The 22,212-nt window shown below is 33.4% G+C and overlaps 3 protein-coding genes across 3 annotated transcripts in view; 2 read left to right on the plus strand and 1 right to left on the minus strand.

Moving 5' to 3' along the window:
* Positions 1 to 2,129, plus strand: part of LOC129224520 (HSPB1-associated protein 1-like) — a gene marked incomplete at its 5' end in the record, with an annotated part of 29,696 nt that extends 27,567 nt beyond the window's left edge. Inside the window, 2 exon segments of the mRNA XM_054858985.1 lie at positions 672 to 779; positions 1,739 to 2,129. Of these exon segments, the coding sequence (XP_054714960.1) occupies positions 672 to 779; positions 1,739 to 2,086 (456 nt within the window).
* A 7,362-nt stretch (positions 2,130 to 9,491) lies between these two features.
* LOC129223989 (tumor suppressor candidate 3-like) lies at positions 9,492 to 10,933 on the minus strand. Its single transcript, XM_054858381.1, has one exon. The coding sequence runs from the start codon at positions 10,764 to 10,766 to the stop codon at positions 9,786 to 9,788; it is 981 nt and encodes a 326-aa protein (XP_054714356.1). The 5' UTR covers positions 10,767 to 10,933; the 3' UTR covers positions 9,492 to 9,785.
* A 243-nt stretch (positions 10,934 to 11,176) lies between these two features.
* LOC129225231 (sorting nexin-24-like) overlaps positions 11,177 to 22,212 on the plus strand; it is a 46,742-nt gene continuing 35,706 nt past the window's right edge. The window contains exons 1-2 of the mRNA XM_054859806.1: positions 11,177 to 11,307; positions 11,679 to 11,806. Coding sequence (XP_054715781.1) covers positions 11,744 to 11,806 — 63 coding nt within the window. The 5' untranslated portion in view covers positions 11,177 to 11,307; positions 11,679 to 11,743. The remainder of the gene's footprint in view (positions 11,308 to 11,678; positions 11,807 to 22,212) is intronic.

The following is a 22,212-nucleotide window of genomic DNA, read 5'->3' on the forward strand; positions in this document are numbered from 1 at the left end:
ATTCACCAGAAAATAGATGTACAAATAAATTAAAACTTTTTGTTCAAGTTTATATAAAATGTTAAAAATATGTATTTGAATACAGTTGTGTGTGTGTTTAATGCTTCAGACAGCAGGAAAAATAAAATCCACTTGAAACAGCTGACTTAATTACTCTGTTACTGAATTAATTGAGTTAAGTTTTTATACACTAGTTTTTACACATGTAAAGACTATTTTGATCACAAAAACCCTCTAGAAGGAAATTCTGGGTGTGCTATTAGTTGAACATTATCATTTTATGTCAAAAAGTTAGAAACATCTGTAGAAAGAAAAAAAGAATTACACAAGTTAAATATTGTTTAAAATTTATGGCATTGTAAAAAAATAAATAAATAAAAATAATTGAAAGCTCTATTTCAAAAATGGAGGAAGTGATAAGCTTGTAAAAATAACATCAAAATAATTTTTACTCTTGTAGGCAGTGGCGCAGCAAAAGGGGGGGGGGGGGCTTTTGTGGGTGAAAACACCCCCACACAGAGCCATTGGTTTTAACATAAATGCATTTTCTAATACAGTAGTTTATGCATGATCAAAAAAAACTTCTGCAGAGGGCATTTCTGGCTGCACTTGTGTTTGCATGTATGCATTTGTAAAAGGTTAAAATAATAAGTATGTTGACTGTTTTTAAGGACTCTGATCGAGAATCGAGACTTGAAGAAAGTGTAATACGAATTTTGATGAATAATTTTATTTCTATGTATGAACCAGAAGGAGAGTGTTGGTTAAATCTGAAGGAGGTAATTATGCAGAAAAATAATTTATTTTTTCTATATAGTTTTCTCAATATCAAGTATATATAATATTAGTAATTCAATCCACAGGTGTATATGTAAATTTTATACAATTTGGTGCATGGATGCCATTTTGCAATTTTTTAAGAATCAGATTCATCATTTGGTGACAATGTATGTATATACCAATGCACATCTTAACTTTTTAGCTAGTAAAGTAATTGTAATTGTTTATTGTTTTTATTTTTTAAATTGTGTTTAGTTTTCAGTGCGTTTATTTCAAACAATAAAAAGGTTTTTGAAATTCTAACTTCCAAAAAATAGCATTTGAGAAATGTTATTCTTGTAACAGCTTTCACAATTCCAGAACCAGAGAAACCCTCGTTGTTTGCTTTTCCCTTTGAAGTTACATCTTTTCCTTTTGACTCTATGCATAGTGTGGTATCTTTCCATAAAAAGAGAAATAAGTTATAAAAGATGCATCTTTGCATAATTTACATGCCCTTAAGTATAAACTAATAATTTCTTTAATATTTTTGATGACACAAGCAAGAAATTTAAGCTTCTTTGTCCAGTGCAGTAATTATTTTATCATAAATTAATCAATCAAATTATGACATCTATATAAGGGATCTCAACTGGCCAATTTTTTTTAACCTTAAATGCTCTTTTTTTTAAAGTGATCCTTTTTTTCATTTTGCCTGTGAAATTTAAGATTAACTTTAAATTTCCTCTGCAACTCCTTTTGCCCATTTGCAATTTTTTTTTTTTTTCAGAAATGATATGAATGAATATGTTGTTCATACTCTTACCACTTTAATTTATAAATTTTGAATCAAATGGGGGCACAACAGAAATCTTTTTGTATAAAAATCTTTCAGTTTCTTTCTATGCAACATTCTAACTAAAATTCTCTTCTCCAAAAGTGCTTATGATGATTTTTTTCCCTTTATTTATTTGCCCAGGAATTATTATCAACTGACAAGACTATCGACTACATGACTTCTGCTTTAGAAGAAACTAAGCAACAGAACCAATATAATAGTTCTTCTAAGGAGGAGCCAGATGTACATTTAGTAAAATCGATAAAAGTTTCCAAGGAAAGTAATATTCATTCCACACATTCTTATAATAATATTTTAAAGCATAATTGCATTGAATTGCTGAAACCGGTTCCTTTTACAGATATTTTTTATGAAAATAGCCAAGAGAAAGACAGTTCCTACAACAAGACTTCTATTGAAAATGTTATCAATTGTTTTGTACATCCTGATGTCATATCAGTCATTTGTAATAAACTGAAATCTTTATAGTGTAAAATTCATAAATTTTACTGATTAAAATTTGTTTATGTAACATTTTCCTCTTTCAATGTTTAAACGTTCTGTGAATTTCATGTACCATATGTTTACCTTCCTAACATTTCAGAAAAGTAAAAATTAATTATTTAAAATACCATGATCAAAGTGCATTTGCAAATAATGCTTATGCCTATTTAGTGTTAAGAGGGGCCATCCTAAGTATTACATATACTATAGTTGAACCTGTTTGTCGCAAATAGAAATTCTCTTAGAAATAGTTTTGTTGGCAGAAAGCGTGAGAAGGGGTTAACAGGTGCGTGAGATAGGAACTGGATAGTCCAAACATTTTATTAGTAGCCTAAACAAGTTACACAAAATACTACTAATGGAAGCATTGAAAAAAATGCAAATGAACACAATGGATAAAGAAAAATAATGACTAAAGCAGAAAAAAAAAATTTGAAATGAATGTATTATATTGTGTTAAGAAAAAGGCAATTTGCAATTGATTTAGAGTTAAAAAGGTGATTCTTATTGTGATTTTAAAAAAATGCCATTTTATCACAAGTGCATCAATACAATGTTCCAAACTGTTCACCGTTCAAAAGAACAGTCGTTCATTTTTTAGGAGATCGTCTAACTTGTTCATTTTAAGGATTTGTTCTTTTATACCCGTTCATTCATGTACAACATAACCCTAAATTATGCATACTGTAATAAAAAAACTTAAAGAAGTTTGTTTGATCAGCAATTCTGTTTAATTTGGCAAAGATGGTAAATCCATCGACTAATACCTTCTAGGGATTCCAGAAAGTTTTCAAGAGTTTCAATTGTTTTCTAGCATACTTTATAGTGAGTTTTGGGATATCTGTGTACTCTATACAGTTTCTTTGTTGTCATCTTCAGACTGAATCCGACATGTTTAAGTATCTTTATTTTTAAGCAATAATCTGCTGTTAAGACACTATCTGAACAAAAAAAAATCCGACACTCATCTAAGCCAGTTAAAAGGCCTTTTCCTACTTCCCAGAAATTCTAGCAGTTTTTTCATTCTTGACACCAGCTTTCGCATTAGAAAATATCCATTGAGCCTTACGTGCAGGCCTGGATTTATGTACAAGCTAAGCAAGCTAACAGCTTATGGCCCCCCCCCCTTTGTTAGGGAACCCCTCCTTAAACTTACTAACTCCCGGAAATTAGCACAATTTGTTCCAGAAAAAGAAAAGTACTTGAAAATTTTTCCCGGTTTTTAGTGCTTGAAAACTTTGAAAATTTGGAAAAGTGAAGCTACAAACCACAAATGGGAGGGGGTAGGGAGAACGAATGCCAAAGTCATCATATGTCAGATTCTGCTCCTCGCTACATCCTGAACCAAAAATGTAGAAACCATGGTTCTCACATTTCTGAAACATATTACAAATTTTTGTGACTCGCATGTTTCATATCTTGCTATTCATATAATTCTGAATGCAGTATTTTGGAAATTCTTTTGTTATTGCTTGCTTTTAGCTTACTTCTTCTACATATTGTCAATCTGTTTAGCACAGAAAAAAAAATATACTACCTCTATTCCTTTTCGTTTTTTGCCCCACTTGCAATTGAAGCAAAGTTATTGTCATAACGAATTTATAGTTTTTTTTCTTTTAAATTTAAAACAGCTTTTCTTACAAAATTAGAACTGAACTGTAAAAATTTACAATCAAGTACCAAAATATCAGAGACTGAAAAGTACCAATGAAGTGCGTTAAATACTTTTAATTGATTAAGAGTCTTAGAAAATAATTAGATAAATCTTTGAAAATCCTAAGCAAATTGGGCTCTAATTTTATTTCTTATCAAATGTTCAACATGAATTGTTCAAATGGGAAGTATGTTACTCTCTTGTTACATATTTTCTAAAACTGTACACCATTTATTTTAAAGCTTTTTTACTATTGAACATTTTATATTTAATTCCTTTTTGTATTTGTTGATGGGTTGGAGAGGTGATTAAAAACTAATTGTACCAAAAGCCAATGTGAGCAAATAACAGTGCATTTCCCGCGCTCTCTCTCTGTCAACAAGTGTCATTGATTTATCGAATCAAAAACTATTTTTACTGTGTGTTATCTTAATTTTCAAAAGCGTATATAACTTTAAAAAGGTTTTGTTTGCTTATTTCTGTGCTGATATTTTTGTAGTTCCAACTACGTCTTATACAGCTTCCAAATGCAGAATTTTATGTCTGTTTTTCAAAATTTCCTTCAGGGGAAAAACCCCCGGGCCCCCCGACAATTGGGAATATTCTACACTCCACTTAAAGGGGAGTCCTGAGTCACTCTCTTGATGCCATTGCCCCTCTTCAGGTCAATCCAAACAGAACATTGGGGAAAACACTAAAACACAATTAACAAAGTAAACATATTGCTGTATGTGATTAGAGGAAAGAGACAAACATAGTAAAGGGACAAAAATAAAAAAATTAATACACCACCGAGAGAAAAGTTGTTTAAACTACAAAAGGGGCCCCATACTTGAAATAGCTTAGGGCCCTGTTAAGTCTAATTTCGTTCCCGCTCGCGTGTCTAGTTTCAAACTGAATTGACATGTTTCAAAATTTGGAAGTTCATGTGCAATCTGTCCCAGCCCTTTTAACTCCATCCTTCCCCCTTACATTATCAACAGCGGGCCACCATCATATTCTTAGAGCTTCCAATTCCAAAAAAATTCCATAGGAAATCCCTTCCACTAATATCAGCAAATAAATCCTACAATTGCGATTTTAGAATTTTACTTTCAAAAAATCTCCTGGGGGAAACCTCCAAACTTCAACTATCTTTCTCTTTAACATCTCTAAAAGCGGGCTGAAATTGCATTTTCAGAACTTCAAGTTAGGAAAATTGTGGGGAATGTTCTGAATTTCATCCTTTCTTTAGCATTATCAAAGACACCATTTAATAGGCCATTGCCTAGCTATGGCCCTGAAGGGGGCTCTTTAAATAAACATAGCAACAAAGTTTGAATTTTGAGAAATCGAAGAATGGCAGACAGGGGCAGATACAGGATTTCATTTTAGGGGGGGGGTGGGGGTCATCCTCAAGAGCGTAGTCTTACGTTCAAAAATTTTCTTATACAATCCCCCCTATAAAAACTCTTCAAATATACAAACAAAAATCATTGAAATCATAAAAGCTCTTCAAATATGCTTACAGAAATCATTTAAAAAGTTTTCTTTTAAAATAATTTTTCAGTTTATAATGTTGGCCGGAAATTTTCAAAAACAAGAACTCAAAAGTTTTCGGAAATTTCGGATCACAAAACCCCAGGTTGATTCAATATTTGCATAATACTTGACACATACCCATCTTAGATTAGAAATTTGCATGATGCTCGACACATCCATCTTGAATGCAGAAAAATAAGGTCACTTAAAATAATTGTTAAAAATGCGTCGTAAATCTAACTGAAATTTGATACAGGAACTCCAGATATGTTTCCATCAGTTTTGGGTCCATCAGTTTTTTCAACAGTCCAAAAAAGAAAAGACTACACTGCTTTGTCTCCCGAATGCTTCATTTTTGTTATAGGTCAGGGGTTCCCAAAGTGGCTGCCCCGGCACTCACCTTGGGTTGCCCCAAGATGGGGCAAGGATGTGCCATGAGCTGTCCATATTTTCAATCTGCATGTATAATTGAAATAGATTAGGGTGCTGTGAAAAAATTTTAATTCATCAAAGGGTGCTGTGAGTCGGAAAAAATTGGGAACCCGTTATATGTAGTTCTTTTCTAACAAATGCAGCTTTTTCAACAGGGTTTCCATCTATTACAGTGGGTTAGTTTACGAGAACGTTTGTATAATGCAATTTTGCTCTAACATGACGGCACTCAAATTTTACATTTCTTGCACGATATTAAATCCTAAATAAGCTATTTACAACAAATTTCTATCTAAAAATTACAACAGAAATTACAATCTACAGAGACTTTATATTTTTTTAAAAAAAATTACATACTCTAATGTTTTATCGATGGAAGCGATGCCTGAAGCTTTGGATATGGTTTTACAAAAACTATCGTTGATTATATTTGTTGCATAAAATATGAACTGGTGTCAGACACTTCTTTATTACTTTTCATTATACTAGCTCCTGAACCCGGCACCGCAGACTAACTGTCTCAAGAAAAGCTATTTTTACTGTCTACCATATTTTAAATACATATGCTATAAATAGAAAAGTGACAGTTAATCCCCTCCTCCTCTTAAAAAAAAGGAAATCAAGAATTATATACTGTTTCTTATTATGGTTCTGGTCTGGCTTTTCTTTTTTTTTTCAAGCAGTCATTTTCACTACTCAAATGAAATGAACCTTGAAACAGATTACAAAGTATTTTTGTAGATTTTCATGGGGGGGGGGGTCAGGACCCCCTTCCCCTCCTTGTATCTACTTACGGTTTCAAGTATTGATCAATTTTTTAATTTTTTCAAGCTAGCATTCAAGTACTTGGGGGAGGGGCATGACCTCCCCTGTATCCACTTCTGATTGCAGGTGAAGTATTCGAGAAAAACAGGGGAAATTAGTCAAAATTTCTGAGAAATTAAAGAAATTCGAAATATTCTGTATTTGAGACACACAGGTTTGACTGTATAAAAACCTGTGTGTCTATCTGTAACCCTATCTCCTCTGGATTGGCAATATCTACCAGATCAATACTGGAGATTATTTTAGAAATTGTGAAATGATCTGTATAATGCAAAAACCTTCGATCCCAACCTATGCGTCATAATGATGTGCTGTGAAATACACAATGAAATATTTTCCCAATGTTTGTTCGCTTTATACGAGCCATGGTTTTTGAATGTGTAATATCCACAACAGTTTAGCATCTGATGCATAGTATTTTGCCACATGTAAATCAAGAGTACCTCCATGTAAAGCTGCAGGTTCGGCAAACAATCTTGCTGATTACTGTGGTCAAGTATTTAATAACTTCAAATTGAAAGAAAATAATTTTTCACTTGAAATAAAGAATGAAGTAAGCAGATTTAAAGTAGCATATGTTAAAATAGCTTCCATTTTTTGAAAATAGTTAAGGAATTTACAATATGCAAGATTAGAATCCCAAACACTGCATACAGGCCCAGATCTATAAGTTTTGAGCCCCTTCTGCAAAACATCAGCAAGGCCCCTAACTGTCTATACTGGATTGCTTTGCCACTAGTGGCCATGGCCCCTAAGTGGCATTTCTTTCCACCCTCCCACATTGTGGGTATGTAGATCCGGGCTTGACTGCATACAAGTTTTGGCTAAGTGCAAGCTAGATGCTAACAAGTTTCCAAAAATAAGATCTTTATTTAATGTTCAGTTAAGTGGAAGTCTTAAAGTGCACAAATTTGACCACAGTCTTTTAAAGAAAAAATGTTTTCCAAAACAACCTTATTTTTCTGAAAAAATTGGATTTCCATAGTACGTAAATAAAATTGAAGAGAGATGTAACCTGGGTAACGCTAAATCTGCTATAGCGTCTGCCGCTTTCCTTAGGTTTTGTCATGTTGCTTCTCAGGCTACTGAGTGCAAACCCTGTAAAAAAGTGAGAAGTCCTACTGTACCCTGAATTCTCCTCCGATTTTTAACAAGACACAATTGTCTAAATGCCTATTTGTACCGTTTTCACTTGACGAATTCTCCAACCTGTACTTTACATAACTGGACAAATCATTGTTGCTGCTCATCTGGACGATTGCTCCACACTAATTTTAATTATGTTGCCAAAAGACATTGGAGAGCCTGTTTTCTAATCACTTGGAAAATCAAACTTTATTTCAAGCAGTTTTCAAGGCTTTTTAAAAGTACAAATCACAGAAAAGAAACAAATAAGACTTCACCGGTCCCATGAACCACCAAAATTCGTATTTTGCGTTCTCAGTCTATCCGATCAGTTAATTTTGAGCCCCAGGAGGGATTGAAAAGAAAGTTTCAATCAGTTTTACTTTTCAAACATTCATTTAAAACCGGATTAAATACTCAAATGAATACTTGAGTAAAATCCGAGAAAGCAAAATATCTTGCTTCCGTATTGCATAAAGGTTGATGTGCAAGAAAAATCATCTTACATTAATGCTGCCACAGTATAGTTATGTTACTCCATTTATGCTATCAGCAGGCTGCCACAATATTGACTGACAAGGTGCATGCAGCATAATATCAGGAATATATCAAGGTAGGCTGCTTTTGTAATCCTGCATACAAATTGATATAACAGGATAATATCAAGATGTTGTCACGACAGCATGAAATCAAGGTCCAGGCAAGATGATCTTGCTTTTGTAATCTTGCATACGTATTGATATGACAGGAAAATGTCAGGATACATTGACATGACAGTGTGAAATCAGTACGTTTGCAAGGTGTTTTATCTATTTATTTGTGTTATTTTTACTTCAAACTCTAGAATTAAATTTCATTCTTTAATAATTTCTGTTATTCTTCAAGACAGATTAGTTTTCTATCCTAAGAATATTTTCTTAAAGTTGACATCTGATCGGAAACTCATATAGAGATATTAATAGTACTCGCAATTTAATTTAAAAAATAAAAATTTCTTCATTTTGCGTAATACTTGACTTATTTTTTAAATCCATGCTTCTCATTGTATTATAAAGACATAAAATGCCTAGTTACGAATAATTGCGGAAGTTTTTATAGCATATTAAAGAGTAAAGGTAGCAATAAATAAATACAATAAAGTACATTTCCAAATGGATGTCAGCATTGAAAATATCCCCTGGACAGAACATATGAATTTATCTTAAAGAACAACATAAATAATCATTGATTAAAATTAATCTTACTTGTGAGATTGAAATGATAATACGAAATTCTGGGCTGCATATCCTTTCAAAGTCTAGGGACAAAACCCTCGGGATAAAGCGATATGGCTTGTCTAGTACTATATTAATAAATGAATGCAGTCATCAGTCATTCACAAATGTATGGAAGTTCGAAGGAGGAAGATAAAATGCCAACAATGCAAGGGATGCTGGTATAAAAACTGTGCGCATGCGCAAGTATCAACGAAGGTTCACCTGTTCTATTGCATACTAATTGCTTTGATTGCGACAGCATGAAATCAATACGTATGCAATGCTGATATTGTAAGGTAATATCAATATTGGTATTTTAAGATGAATGCAATGTTGCATATGTATTGTTACGGCAATATTGCTTTTTAATCTTTTTGCAGTATGAAACACATCAATATTGTCGCCGTCAGTATAATATCAAGATCTGTCAAGGTTGATGCAAGAAGTTTTGCTAGTAGGGATGAGTCTTATGGTGGAATTTTTTCCACATTACAAAATATTAAAAGGTTTATGGTTCTAATAGAAACATGGAAGTATATAAATAAAAAAAATAAATAAATAAATAACACCATTGCATTCCAAATAAAATCTTTAATAAGATGTAATATTTCAACGTACAACGGGCAACAAAATGAAACAGAATGAAAGTTTTACTCAAATTTAGAAAACATTTGTTTTTATAAGAATATGATGCAGTTTTTCTATCTTAAACCAAAATTATACAATTTTGTTGGGTCTAATGCTGATGCTTTGAAATGTGATACCATAATCTTCAGTGAAAAATAGTTTTTGTTCTTTACTCACTACAGTGAGTTATTTACTAAGTCTCATTTACCGTTTAGCTAATATCATAAAATTAATGTACTCTTCTTTACTTGAATAGGAAACTATATGGATACCCTTGAGCTTTCATTCTAAATACTGATAGTATTAGACTGAAAAATACCACAAAAATGACCATTCCAATTACAGCCATAATTTTCCGCTTCTTGGAATCGCCTCTAGGAACTGCCGCTTCATTTAGTAGAATCATTCCCAGAGTTATAGCAGCATTCAGTATTATCACAATATACGTTTCCACAATAAATTGTCCACTACTGCTTGCATGAATGTAACTGATGGTTCCTCTGGAAGTACGATGCATGAAAGGAGGACCACGAATGTGATTCCACATTTGACCAGAAGTCATTGCAAAAATAATGCACAGCGCTGCTAAGCCCCAGGAAGTTTTATTATATAAGAAATCTAAATTATTCCTTCTCATGTACAAAAGAGCACCTATCAAAGTAATTAGTATAGCCAAAGCTATTGTGCCTGAATAGTTAGGAGGTCTGAATATACGTATTGTGATATCGGTTCTTTCCGATATCCATCTAGCTATGGTTTCTGCTTGGAAACCAATTCGCTGTATGTCCATTTGGTCACCTTTCTTTGGTTTACCTTTCTCAGGAAAATGCATGAATACTGGGGCAGAGTTCATACCTAAAGAATTAAATACATCAGGGCCTTCATCAAAATCTACCATTCCAAAAAATAACCTATTTGCATTGATTTGAGTATAACGCCAAGAATTGGCTACGAGCTGAAATTCATCATGCGCGTGTCTGCATACCATGCATTGCCGATGAGACGAAAGAGCTGTTAACATAACTATAAATGAATAATTTCTGGGAGTTGCTTTGATGAACTGGCGAAATTTTTCACCAGTTAGTCGAATAATAGTTCGTTTTGACGACATCTCCGAAAGTTCTTGCACTCTTTCGCCTAAAGTTTGAGCTTCCTTTTTAGATTCAACATAAGCATCTCCTAAAAATAGGCTTAAGAAGGCAAGAAGAAATATGAATGACTTCATGTTTCTAAAATCGAGTTGAAATAAAGATGCGTTGAAATGAAAAAACTGTATAGGGGTACGTTACGGTACCGTAACAGGCAGAACCATTGACAAAACTAAACAGCAATCAGAACTACGCCTAAACGCCGACAAGCGACAGTGACGCGTCGCAAATTTTTTAATGAAAATTCGTCTGCTAAAATGGAAGTGGACGTTGCCATTTTTCAAATTATAGATTTTAACGATTTTACTTTATTTCAACATGAATTTTCGCTCTAAAGTTCTTACTTTTGTGAGAAAATCTGTGTAAGAATTAATTTTTTTTAAAGTTTTTTGATGTTTTTGCCTTATTCCACATGATTTAGCTCGTAAAAATGTTCGATGAAAAACCAAAAAAATTCGTTTATGTCAAACTCCTTCTAACATCTCAACACGAAATAAGTTTACAAACGCAGTTGCTCATTTTTGATTTTCGTGTTTTGAACTATTTTTATTCGGAAGCAGAAATTTATTTGAAAAATGTAATGCGTTACAAATTCAGTTGTGACTTCAAACGTTTGTTGTAAGTTTCGTGACGAAGTTATCTTATTGTTACATATATTTATGTCCCGAGTATGTGTCAAAAATTTTTAAAAACCGCCCTGTTATTTCTAATGTAGTGTCATATTATAATTGTATTATTGAACTGAAGCGATACAAAATTAATTTTCAATTACTCTAGCTACATCTGTATAAACATTGAGAATGGCAATCAAGTTCTGGATTTTTTAAGTGAATTCAATTCTAAGAAATAACATTACTAAAGTCTTTTTTTTTTTGCGACAATTGCTAAATAAGAATTTAATGAATGTTTCAAATCTTATCTGTTTTGTTACAGTTGATTTTTTCCATGTTGTAAACTTTTGTACTGTTTTTTTTTCCCTTCTAAAACAGGTTTGCAATGCATAGAAAAAGTTGTACAAATATATTTAACAAACAGTAACAAGTTCTGAAAGAAAATGATAAGTGCCCTTATACCTAGCTATCGACAGGTTCAAGGGAACCATGGAAAACATTATACAGTAAGTGTCTTGTGTAGTAATGCTATTGCGGGAAATTAAAAGAGCTTTCTTACCTATTAATTGAAACATATCAAAAGCAATGACAATGTATTTTAACCTACAAAAACTGAAATATACCTGCATTTTCAGTGACCTCCCATATGATAATAGATGAACTTCACTATAACGGACACTGTGGGGCTTGAGGGGACTCGGACCGCCTCCCCCCAATAATTTTGTGTGTTTTTTAGAGGAAGCTGCCTGCCAGTGCTTTACTTGAGGAGGAGTTTGTTTACTTGATTAGTGTCGGAGAACATTGTAAAGCCCTAAGGAGTTTGCAGACCTTTCAGAAATTCCAGATATCGAGGCAAAGACTATTTAATTTACTAAAAGATATCCTTGGATGCCCAGACTATTGCATCAAATATGAGAGGAAAGTTTTGTGACAAGGGTGCCCATGAGGAGGGGGGGGGAGCAAGGAGGGGCTCAAGCCCCCCCTCCCCTTTGAAATTAGAACTTCCTTGCTTTTAGTACATTTTTCTCTGCAAAAATGTTAAAACATTTCTTCTCCAGCAGGGTCATTCCATGTCAGTTCAACCACACCCCAACACCCACCATCTCAGATTTCAATGAAATTTTGTATTCTTCTACTTTTCATAGTCCTAAGTACCTCCTAAAATATTTCTTCTCTATTAAAAATAGTTTTTATTTTTTGACCCTTCAAAGTTTTGCAATTTTGCGTTAGTTGTCATTTAGAGTTCTCTGAGAATGAACAGAAGCTGTTTGCAAAAAAAAAAAAAAAATTCTCAATAACGAAAGATAAAAAAATTTCAAAAATTTTTATATTATATTTTAAAATTTAAAGTATTTCAGAAAAAAAAAATGTCAAAATTCTAAATTTATATTCAGCAATTTAAAAAAAAATAACAAACTGAAAATTTTTAAATTTTTTTATTAAAAAAAATGATAGTCAAAATTTTAAAATTTTGCCATGAGGGTCTAAATTAAAATAATTTATATAGATCTTTTAATGATCATTAACATGTGTTCATGAAAATAAACATATAAAATGAAAATTTTTAGGGGACTTTGAGGGGTTCTGCCCCCTGCCCTCTGTTTTGATAAATGAAAAAAAGTTGATCGCAATATTACAAACTAAGTTAATAATCCCATTAGCACATTGACTGCTAGGGACGAGATAACTCGTCCTCCAGCCAACAAGTAGCTATATTTTTTCAGCGGGTTCCATTGGCTTTCCTGGCTGTTCTGCCGCGCATAGACGAACATTTAGACAAAGTTCAAAAGGAAAACACAAGATGAAGCCACTACTGCATTTGCTGTGAAAACATTTTCTGATGCAAGCAGGCATGCGCATAACTATAGCACGATCAAACGAGATAGAGTGCGAGTTTTTTGTGCTGTAGTCTGTGGAGTAAATAAAAACGTAAAATGAACAAATGTAAATATATGTCTTACATATGTAAGTATATGTAGGAAAATTCGTCGTCTGCCATTCTCTGAACATTCGAGAAGAATCGCGTTATCAATGCAAAACATGTGCGTCCAAACCAACCTTATGTGCTGTCCCTTTTGAAAAATATCACAGTCTTGAAAATTTCTAGAAAAAAAAATATAGAATTTGTTTTGTATGCTGTATTATTCATGGAAAAGTCCAATAAAACTGTTTTCCTTCAAATTGTTTCAAATAATTTGCTTAACGCAGGGAGTCCATATATAGGCTGTCGACGACGCAGTCAATGTGTTAAAGAAAATTTAAATATTGAAATACATTGGTGTTTGAACTTAAATGAAACATTTAAATACTCAAGGTTTTTTAATTGAAAATAATTAATTAAATTAATTAATAATAAACAGTAGAAATAAGATATCGTGAAATTCAAAATTTTCCTACAACAGTTTATACATACTAAAAATTATTGTTAAACTTAGGGCAACATAGAAATTAAAACTTCTTTTCATCTAATTCTGATATATAATTAGGCAATTTATACAAAGTATTAAAAATCCTATAAATACCAGCTCCGAGCTTTTAACTTGTTTCATTAATCTAATGCAATATCAAACTGAAACTTGGATTTGTTTATGTCTGATTAAATGGAATAACCCAGAAAAGTTTTGGTTTAATATAGCAATTTATTGGGTATGAGTTTAAAATGGTTACCATTAAGGCTTTGCAACAATCTCATTTGACCCTGAAAGTGTGTTTTGTTATCTTGAGTGTTTCTATGATTATAAATGGATCCTAATAACCTGGCATTTGTACAAATGAGAGGTATTTTTATTTTACACTTCACCGTAATTTTTTTAGATATTTTGTTTTCTTTTTAATATATTTGCCTGTCACCTTCCTAACTTTATGGTTGCTTTACTAGCTCCCATAAAGGAACAGCTGGTATTAAACGCTTGCTGATGACAGCTGATCAGCAAGCTGTATGGTTTACATTTATAGTTAGTTATATTATGACTGAGATTGTTAAATACTTTTTATTTAAAAGGCCCTTTCTTTTTCTCAATTCCTCTTTCAACTGCTGCATTAGTTTTATCAAGGGCAGTATGTTCTTTTAAGCCACTTTTTTTTGTACAAATGATTTATAAACCTTATATATATTCCAGTTTAAATACAGTGAAACTTCAGTAACTGGACACTGATAATCCAGGTAACTCAACATTTATTTTTCTTAGGGTTGGCCTAATGCTAACTTCAATGGCTGAAAACCTTTCTAACTTGACACACATTTTGTTAGAACTCCTATAAGTCAACATCCGATTGCTATTCTTGTTCAATTCATTCTATCATATTGATCTTTTCTCAAAATTTTAGAAAAGCTCTTTTGGATAATTCTATCTTTTATCCAGGGGAGTCAGCAACCACTCTGTGCTGTTAGTGCAATTCTGATAGGGTAGGATAAAATGTACCCAATGGGAGGCGTGTAGAGAAAGAAGGCACCATTACTTGTTTTCTAAACAAGTGTGATCAGGACTTGTTATCTTTTGCAGACCTGACTAACAAGAAGCTTTTATCTCTTTTCAACAATTATGTATTTATTCCTCACAAGATATCCAAATCTATTTTTGATTTTATTATGTTTTTTCAAAGAAAGAAAACAAAAAGAATAGAAAATTCATTTATTGGAATTAATTTTCATAATGTGCATGTTAAACATTAATAAGTATAAGTGATATAGACAGAAAATTTTTAGGAATTAAAATTTTATTGTCCCAGTAATTGAGGAAAAGTTGCGAGTTACGTCATTCCCTTAAAGTCCCCTAATGTTTTTCATTGGATAAATTAGAGTACATATTCATGATCATTTTTTAAAAAAAATCATGATTTTTAAAGCTGACCCTCTTGTTGAAATTCAGATTTTTGCCAACATCTTTTTTTGAAAAAAAAATCAAAATTTTCAATTTTCTAATTTTTTAAAAAAATTTTGTGCAACCTAAGATTTTTAAGATATTTTTTATCAACATGTTCAAAGTCTTTCTATTTTGTGTAAAAATTTTCAAAAAGATTATAGCATTAGTTACCAAGAAATAATTTTTTTTTTTGTAAACAACATCTCAGATTGAGTGTCTTAAAAATGACAAAAAATGTAAAATTGCCAAATTTCAAAAGGCTATAAAATCAAAATGCATTGATACTGAAAGAAAAAAAATTAGGGGTTGCTTGTAACCATAAAGGGATAAAGTATACCAAGTTTGATCAAATTCCGAGATGGTAGGTGTTAAAATCCCAGTTTTGTGGTTGATTTGACGTGGAATGACCCAGCAATTAATGAATAAGTTATTAAAAATGTCAAATTTTAATAACTCTAATCTGTACTGAAATCAGTTTCTATGAGGAAAATATCTGAGCCCCCACCCCCCTTAAAATTTTGCATATAGGCGTCCTTGTTTGGTGACCTTCAAAAGTTAGTTTTATTTTTATAGCTACAAGCTATATATGTCCATTGCATGACTTACTACAAAATATAACAGTAAAAATGCCTTTAAGACAAGTGATTTGGTGTAGTTGAACCAAAAAAGTTGTATATACCAATTTTTAGATTCTTGATAATGCTATGTCATGTATTGCTGGTTGATGCAAGCTACACAGATCAGAAAATATAAAAAGGCATTTTATAGGTAAAAACATCTGAAAATTTTCCGAAGGAAGTCCGCTAGGCCTTCTTTTCTTATGGTACTTTTGATCAAAAAACCCCTCCAGAAGGTTTTTCTGACTGTGCTAGTGGCCCCCCTCAGTAATTTTTGCAAGTTGGCGTCCCTGATGAGCTTGGCTAGGCATAGGTGATAACTCTTCTCTTTTTGATTGGAAAAGATGGTGGAAAAATTTTACTGAGAATTTTTTTAGGAGTACACCCTTTCTATAAAAGCAATGACACACCCCTCAAGTACCCGAAAGAGCCCTCAATGTTGGAATGAAAAAAGAAACAGATCTGCCAAAAGATACAAATACAAATACAAATACAAATGTGACGACCAGCAACAGGCACTGGGCCCAGCTAGGCTGGTCCTAGTCAATTAATTAGTCCCCAATGAAGATCAATGGCCCTCTAAAGCTATCCACTCCCTTGCTCATTACCACCTCTTCCGGTAAGCTATTCCAAGTGCCCACGACCCTGCTAAAGTAGTAGTTTTTCCTGATTTCCAAGTTAGCCTGAGATTTAAATAGCTTAAAACAATGACCCCTTGTCCTGCTTTCCCCGCAAAAATTTAATCCATTTACATCTTTCATTTTGATAAATTTAAATAACTGAATCATGTCCCCTCTGACTCTCCTTTGCTCCAGGCTATACATGTTAAGCCTATTAAGTCTGGTATCATAATCTAAATCTGAGAGTCCCCTTACTAATTTAGTTACCCTTCTTTGAACCCTTTCCAATACAAAAATATCTTTCTTCAGATAAGGCGACCAAAACTGAACAGCATACTCCAAATGAGGTCTTACTAAACTCCTATATAAAGGCAGAAGAACTTTCTTAGATTTGTTTGAAATAGATCTATTGATGAACCCAAGCATTTTGTTGGCTTTGTTACTAGCAATACTGCACTGTTGACTAAACTTGAAGTCCTGATTTATAAAGACACCCAGATCCATAACATTTTCTGCCTGATTTATGACTGAACCCTGTAAACGATATCTCATACGCTTATTTCCATGACCTAAGTGTAGCACTTGACATTTCCCTACATTAACTGCCATACCCCATTTATCTGCCCACTTAGTAATATGATCTAAATCCTCTTGCAGCTGTTTTACTTGTTCTTCATTTTCGACAATCCCCATAACTTTTACATCGTCAGCAAAACAATTCATGCTTCCAGAAATATTATCATTGATGTCATTCATAAATATAATAAACAAAAGAGGCCCTAAAACTGATCCCTGAGGAACCCCACTTAAAACATCACTCCAATTAGAATGATTTCCTCTCACAACTACTCTTTGCTTCCTACCAGTAAGCCAATTTCTAACCCAAAGTAAAGTTTTTCCTCCTATTCCAATGTCAGCTAACTTGCTGAGAAGAGCAACATGCGGTACCTTGTCAAAAGCTTTTTGAAAATCAATATAAACAACATCCACACATTTTTTGTTATCTAAAGCTGAGGTAACCTTGTCGTAGAAATGCAATAAATTAGTAGTACAGGATTTACCTTTCCTGAAACCATACTGCAAACTAGTCAACAGACTATTAGTCTCTAAGAACATCATGATCTTAATTTTGATCAAAGTTTCGAAAATCTTACAAATCACCGAAGTCAAACTTACAGGTCTATAATTCCCAGCAATACCTTTAGACCCCTTCTTGAAGAGTGGCATTATGTTAGCCAGCTTCCAGTCCTCTGGCACCGTCCCCGAGTTATAAGAAGCATTGAAAATATTCAAAATAACATCCACTAATTCCTCTGCACATTCAACTAAAATTTTTGGATAAATATTATCTGGTCCCGGAGCTTTAGTTGCTTTAATCTTTTTCAAATGAAATAAAACCTCCTCCCTGGAAAATACAAAATCCTCAAGCTGTATAATAGCTTGTGTCTTGTTAGTGTCAACTGTTGAGATACAGTTATCGTTAAACACACTGGAAAAAAAGTTATTTAGAACATTTGCAATATCCCTATCGTTTTGGATTAAATTTCCATGCTCATCAACCAAAGGCCCAATTTGACTGTTTTGAGCTTTCCCAGAATTAGCGTAAGCAAAAAAACCTCTTAGGGTTCCCATCAATGTCATCTGCCAGCCTTTGCTCCAATTCCCTTTTCTGAATCCGTACCAAATACTTAAAATTTCGCCTTGCCTTACCATACTGGAGCCTTTCCGCACTCTGACCAGTTTCTTTAAACTTACGAAAAGTGGCTTGCTTATAATTAAGAGCTTCTTTAGTCTCCCTGGAGAACCACATGGGCCAAATTTTGGTACTAACACCTTTTCTCCTAAATGGAACATAGTCCCCAACGGTTTTAGCAAGTTTATCCTTAAATTCCGTCCACTGCTGATCTACGTCGCTATTTTCCAACCCTGACGAAAAAACCTCTTTCAAGCTCTGCCTAAGTGCAACAAAATCGGTGTTTCTGAAATTGGGCACAAACCTAAAATTATCATCTTTGCACACTTCAAATTTAACCCGGAACCTAATGCTGTTATGATCACTATCTCCAATATGCTCCCCTACACTCAACCCCTGAACAAAACTACCTATGTCACAAAAAACTAGATCCAAAATGGCCTCCTCTCGAGTTCCCTGAGTTACAACTTGATCTAAGAAACAGTCACCAATTACTTTTAAAAATTCCTCTTCTTTGCCATTACCAGGATAAAAATTATTCCAATCAATACCCGGAAAATTGAAATCCCCCATTATGATAACGGATCCCTTACTGGACATGTCACTAATAATACGGTACATCTGTTCATCTTGTCCCTGGTTTGAATTAGGTGGCCTATAAATGTTTCCAAAGCGTAGCTTTATGCCCTTACTGCTCATCAACTCCAGCCAAACCATATCAATATCAGTAGGCTTATCATTTATGACCAATTCATTGCAAATAAAATTGTCTCTAACATAAAATAAAACCCCACCACCTCTTTTACCTACTCTATCCTGTCTGAATAAATTATACCCAGCAATATGTAATAACTCTGCATCAGATTCGGTAGCCCATGTCTCTGTAATTCCGATAACATCCAACTTCTCATCCATAACTATGCTTTTCAATTCATCCATCTTGTTCCTAATACTGCGAGCATTGGTATAGAAAACTTTAAGCATGCCTAAGTTGCTTTTATTTAACACCCTGAAATTTCCTAAATTACAATTGTTAACATTACTACTCTTGTTTGTCACTATATTTCCATTTCTGGCAATACCCAAAAACATATCATTCTCTCGATACCTGGTGCTTGAACCATGCCCCCCATTCCAATTTAGTTTTTTGACTCCAAAGCCCTTAAAATTAATCCACTAACCATTTTGACCCCTGTAGAGCTCAGATGCAGGCCATCCCTAGCAATCCAATCCCGTTTACAATGACTCCATACATCAATGAACCTGATACTGCGCTTTTCGCAAATTGACTTCAGTAGCAAGTTCATACACCTCGCACGTTGATTTAGCCAGCTCCTATGCACTCCATACCTGGGAAGCAAACCAACCACTTGGACATTTGTCGAAAAGCTGGTTGCTTTATCCAACAGGGATTCCCATTCCCTAGAAAACTCCTCATTTTTACTGTGGCCTACATCATTTGTTCCCACCCATAAAGTAACTATGTCCTCCTTATTCAATACTCCCTTCTTTTCAGCAACCATATTAACGTCTTTTACCCGAGCCCCTGGTAAACAACACCTAGCCACCTTACGCTTTACTCTCCCAACTGTGTTACCCACCTCCCTTACCATAGAGTCCCCCCAAAATTACACCCTTAGTTTCCCAATCTAACTCCTCATTTGAAACTTCCCCCTGAATCTCTGGAACATTTATACCCTCTACAACTGGCTTACACCCTAATGCTAACTGGGCTTCCAAAACTAGCATCTTAAGTCTCAAGTCTGAGAGTTCAGCACATTTAGTGCAAATATAATCCTCTTCAAAAACAGACTCATTTTCCCCCTTATACAGGCAGAACATATGACATAAATCACAAGAGATCCACCTGTCCCCCTTCCCACTCTTTACCTCTTTCATAATGCATATAACACCCATTTCTACTCAGTGAATATGTTCCAAAAGGCAAAACAGTAAGATAAAAATGCAAAAAAAAACACAGAATAAATACTAAAAACAGCAGTAACCAGGAGATCACCACATGTTAGGCTTAGCTCCAAAAAATGCAAAAACACTTCAAGAATACAATAACAGCAAAAATGAGCCCCCAAAACACAATAAAACTAAATTACATGATAAAGTGAAGTAAAAAAACCTAAAACTAGACAGTAATAATGAAAAATTATAGTAAAAAAACACTTATCAAATTAGCAGCAAAAAACACTCCCTGCATCACAGGCGCCCTCTAGTGGCCGAAAAAAGATGCAGACTCTCTGACAATACAGCTTGAGCCCCCCCCCCCCCCCGAAGAACGTTGGGAGCCTTTAGACTGCATAAGTCTAAATAATCTGAAGAGTTATCCAATTTTAATTGTTATTATTTATCTAATATTTGTTTTAAAATATTACTTTTTTGCTCTCCCTAGTTTTTTAATCTTTTTGATTTGGATTGCCAGCATTAAAGAAGTGATTATTATTTAGTGTATATTAACTATTTATTATACAACTTATTTCAGAAACAAAATCTAATGTACCCAAAGATGCAGATTTTTTTTCCTCTAATAAAGCTGTTTTTTCTTTTTTTTCCCCAAGATGAGGAAATACTGCTTGACATTTTTCAAACAAGTAATATCCATTTTGAATGTGAAAAAAAAAAAGAATTTCATTAAAAATATTAATTTTCAAATAAATGCAAATAAAACAAAGATGAAATGGAAAGTGGGAGGGAAAGACGATGTGGGGGGGGGGGGGGGGCTTACTATTTTGATTTTCAAAATTTTGTGTCTCTGTCTAACATTTCCTACTTTCAAATGCTGGTATTTTTAAAATTCTAATAGCGTTTTTTTCATGATGCTTATTTTTGATTTAAAAAACACAATGCGTGAAATATGCTTGATGTTAGAAATATTTTTGAAAGTAACAATTTTATCATTTATCTTCTGAAATTCAGTTATTTATCTTTTCTGCATAGGGCCTTATTCAAAAACCTCCAGAAGGACAAATTAGGAAATGTATATTTAATACACTAAATGTCCATGTCCTAATGCTGCTCCCACCCACTGATGAAGAAGCAGCTTATTTGTGCTCATAATATTATGTTTATTTGTGAACTTGATTTCGTTTAGATGCCTACGGTATTTCGTTTACATAGCTACATTTTTCCGCCTTTTAAAATCTTTAATACATTAAATATACTATATATATTAGGGTGGGCCGAAAAAACTTTTTTTGGAAATCTGTTTTTTGGATAGTGCGGAAAAGTTGCTATATGGGCCTGTTATTACCCATAAAAAATTTCGCTAAATTTGTTTAATATTTAGCCGGCGCTATTTGACCTCGAAAAACTGAAAAAAAGGGCAAAAATGCACTTTTTTCAAAAAAAAAAAAGGGGGGGTCGAAAATAAAAGTTTGAAGCTATTTTCAGCAAACATTAGAGGTATCTGTCAGTGAATTAGTTGATATCCTTAAAGACTTTTATACATTTCGTAGAATATTTAGCTACGCTCCTTTAAGACTCAAAAACACTGGAAAAATGAAAAAAAAAATTAAATAGTTTCGAAATAAGTAAGTACTGAAATGTTACGCAATACGTTACTTAGAAAAAACAGTGAAAATTCAATCAATTTTATGCGACATTTGTACGCCAATTTTAAAAAATGCACACACTCAAATAAAAAATAGTTACATAAGATGCTTATTTTTTAATCTTCGGTTCCAATTGTTTCTCCTGGATAATAAACGGCGCTCAACCACTTCTATTATTCCTAAGATTATTTTATAACTATTTTATATATATTTGACAAATAGAGCCCTTGAGTATTAAAAAAATGTGAATCCTCTGAAGTCCTTTAAACTGATTAATGAATTGATTCTTCTTTTTCTCAAGCCATTTCTTCCTCTCGACTTTATGACCCACTTAAGAGACAAAACCCCCCCCGACAAGAAATGCTGTAATTCTACACCTCTACAGCTGGGAATTAAGCAATTAAAGGGGTCCTCTCTATTGTCCTATGTCCACAATGAGTTACCACTGAGGCATCTTATACTGGAATTGGACGGTTGCACAAAGACATTCATATTCTGGAGCTATCGAACAACTTCTTAGAGATTGTGAAAAAAATCCGGTGGTCAAATTTTATAA

This window comes from Uloborus diversus, chromosome 6, assembly GCF_026930045.1.
Source record: "Uloborus diversus isolate 005 chromosome 6, Udiv.v.3.1, whole genome shotgun sequence".
NCBI classification, from domain to species: domain Eukaryota; kingdom Metazoa; phylum Arthropoda; class Arachnida; order Araneae; family Uloboridae; genus Uloborus; species Uloborus diversus.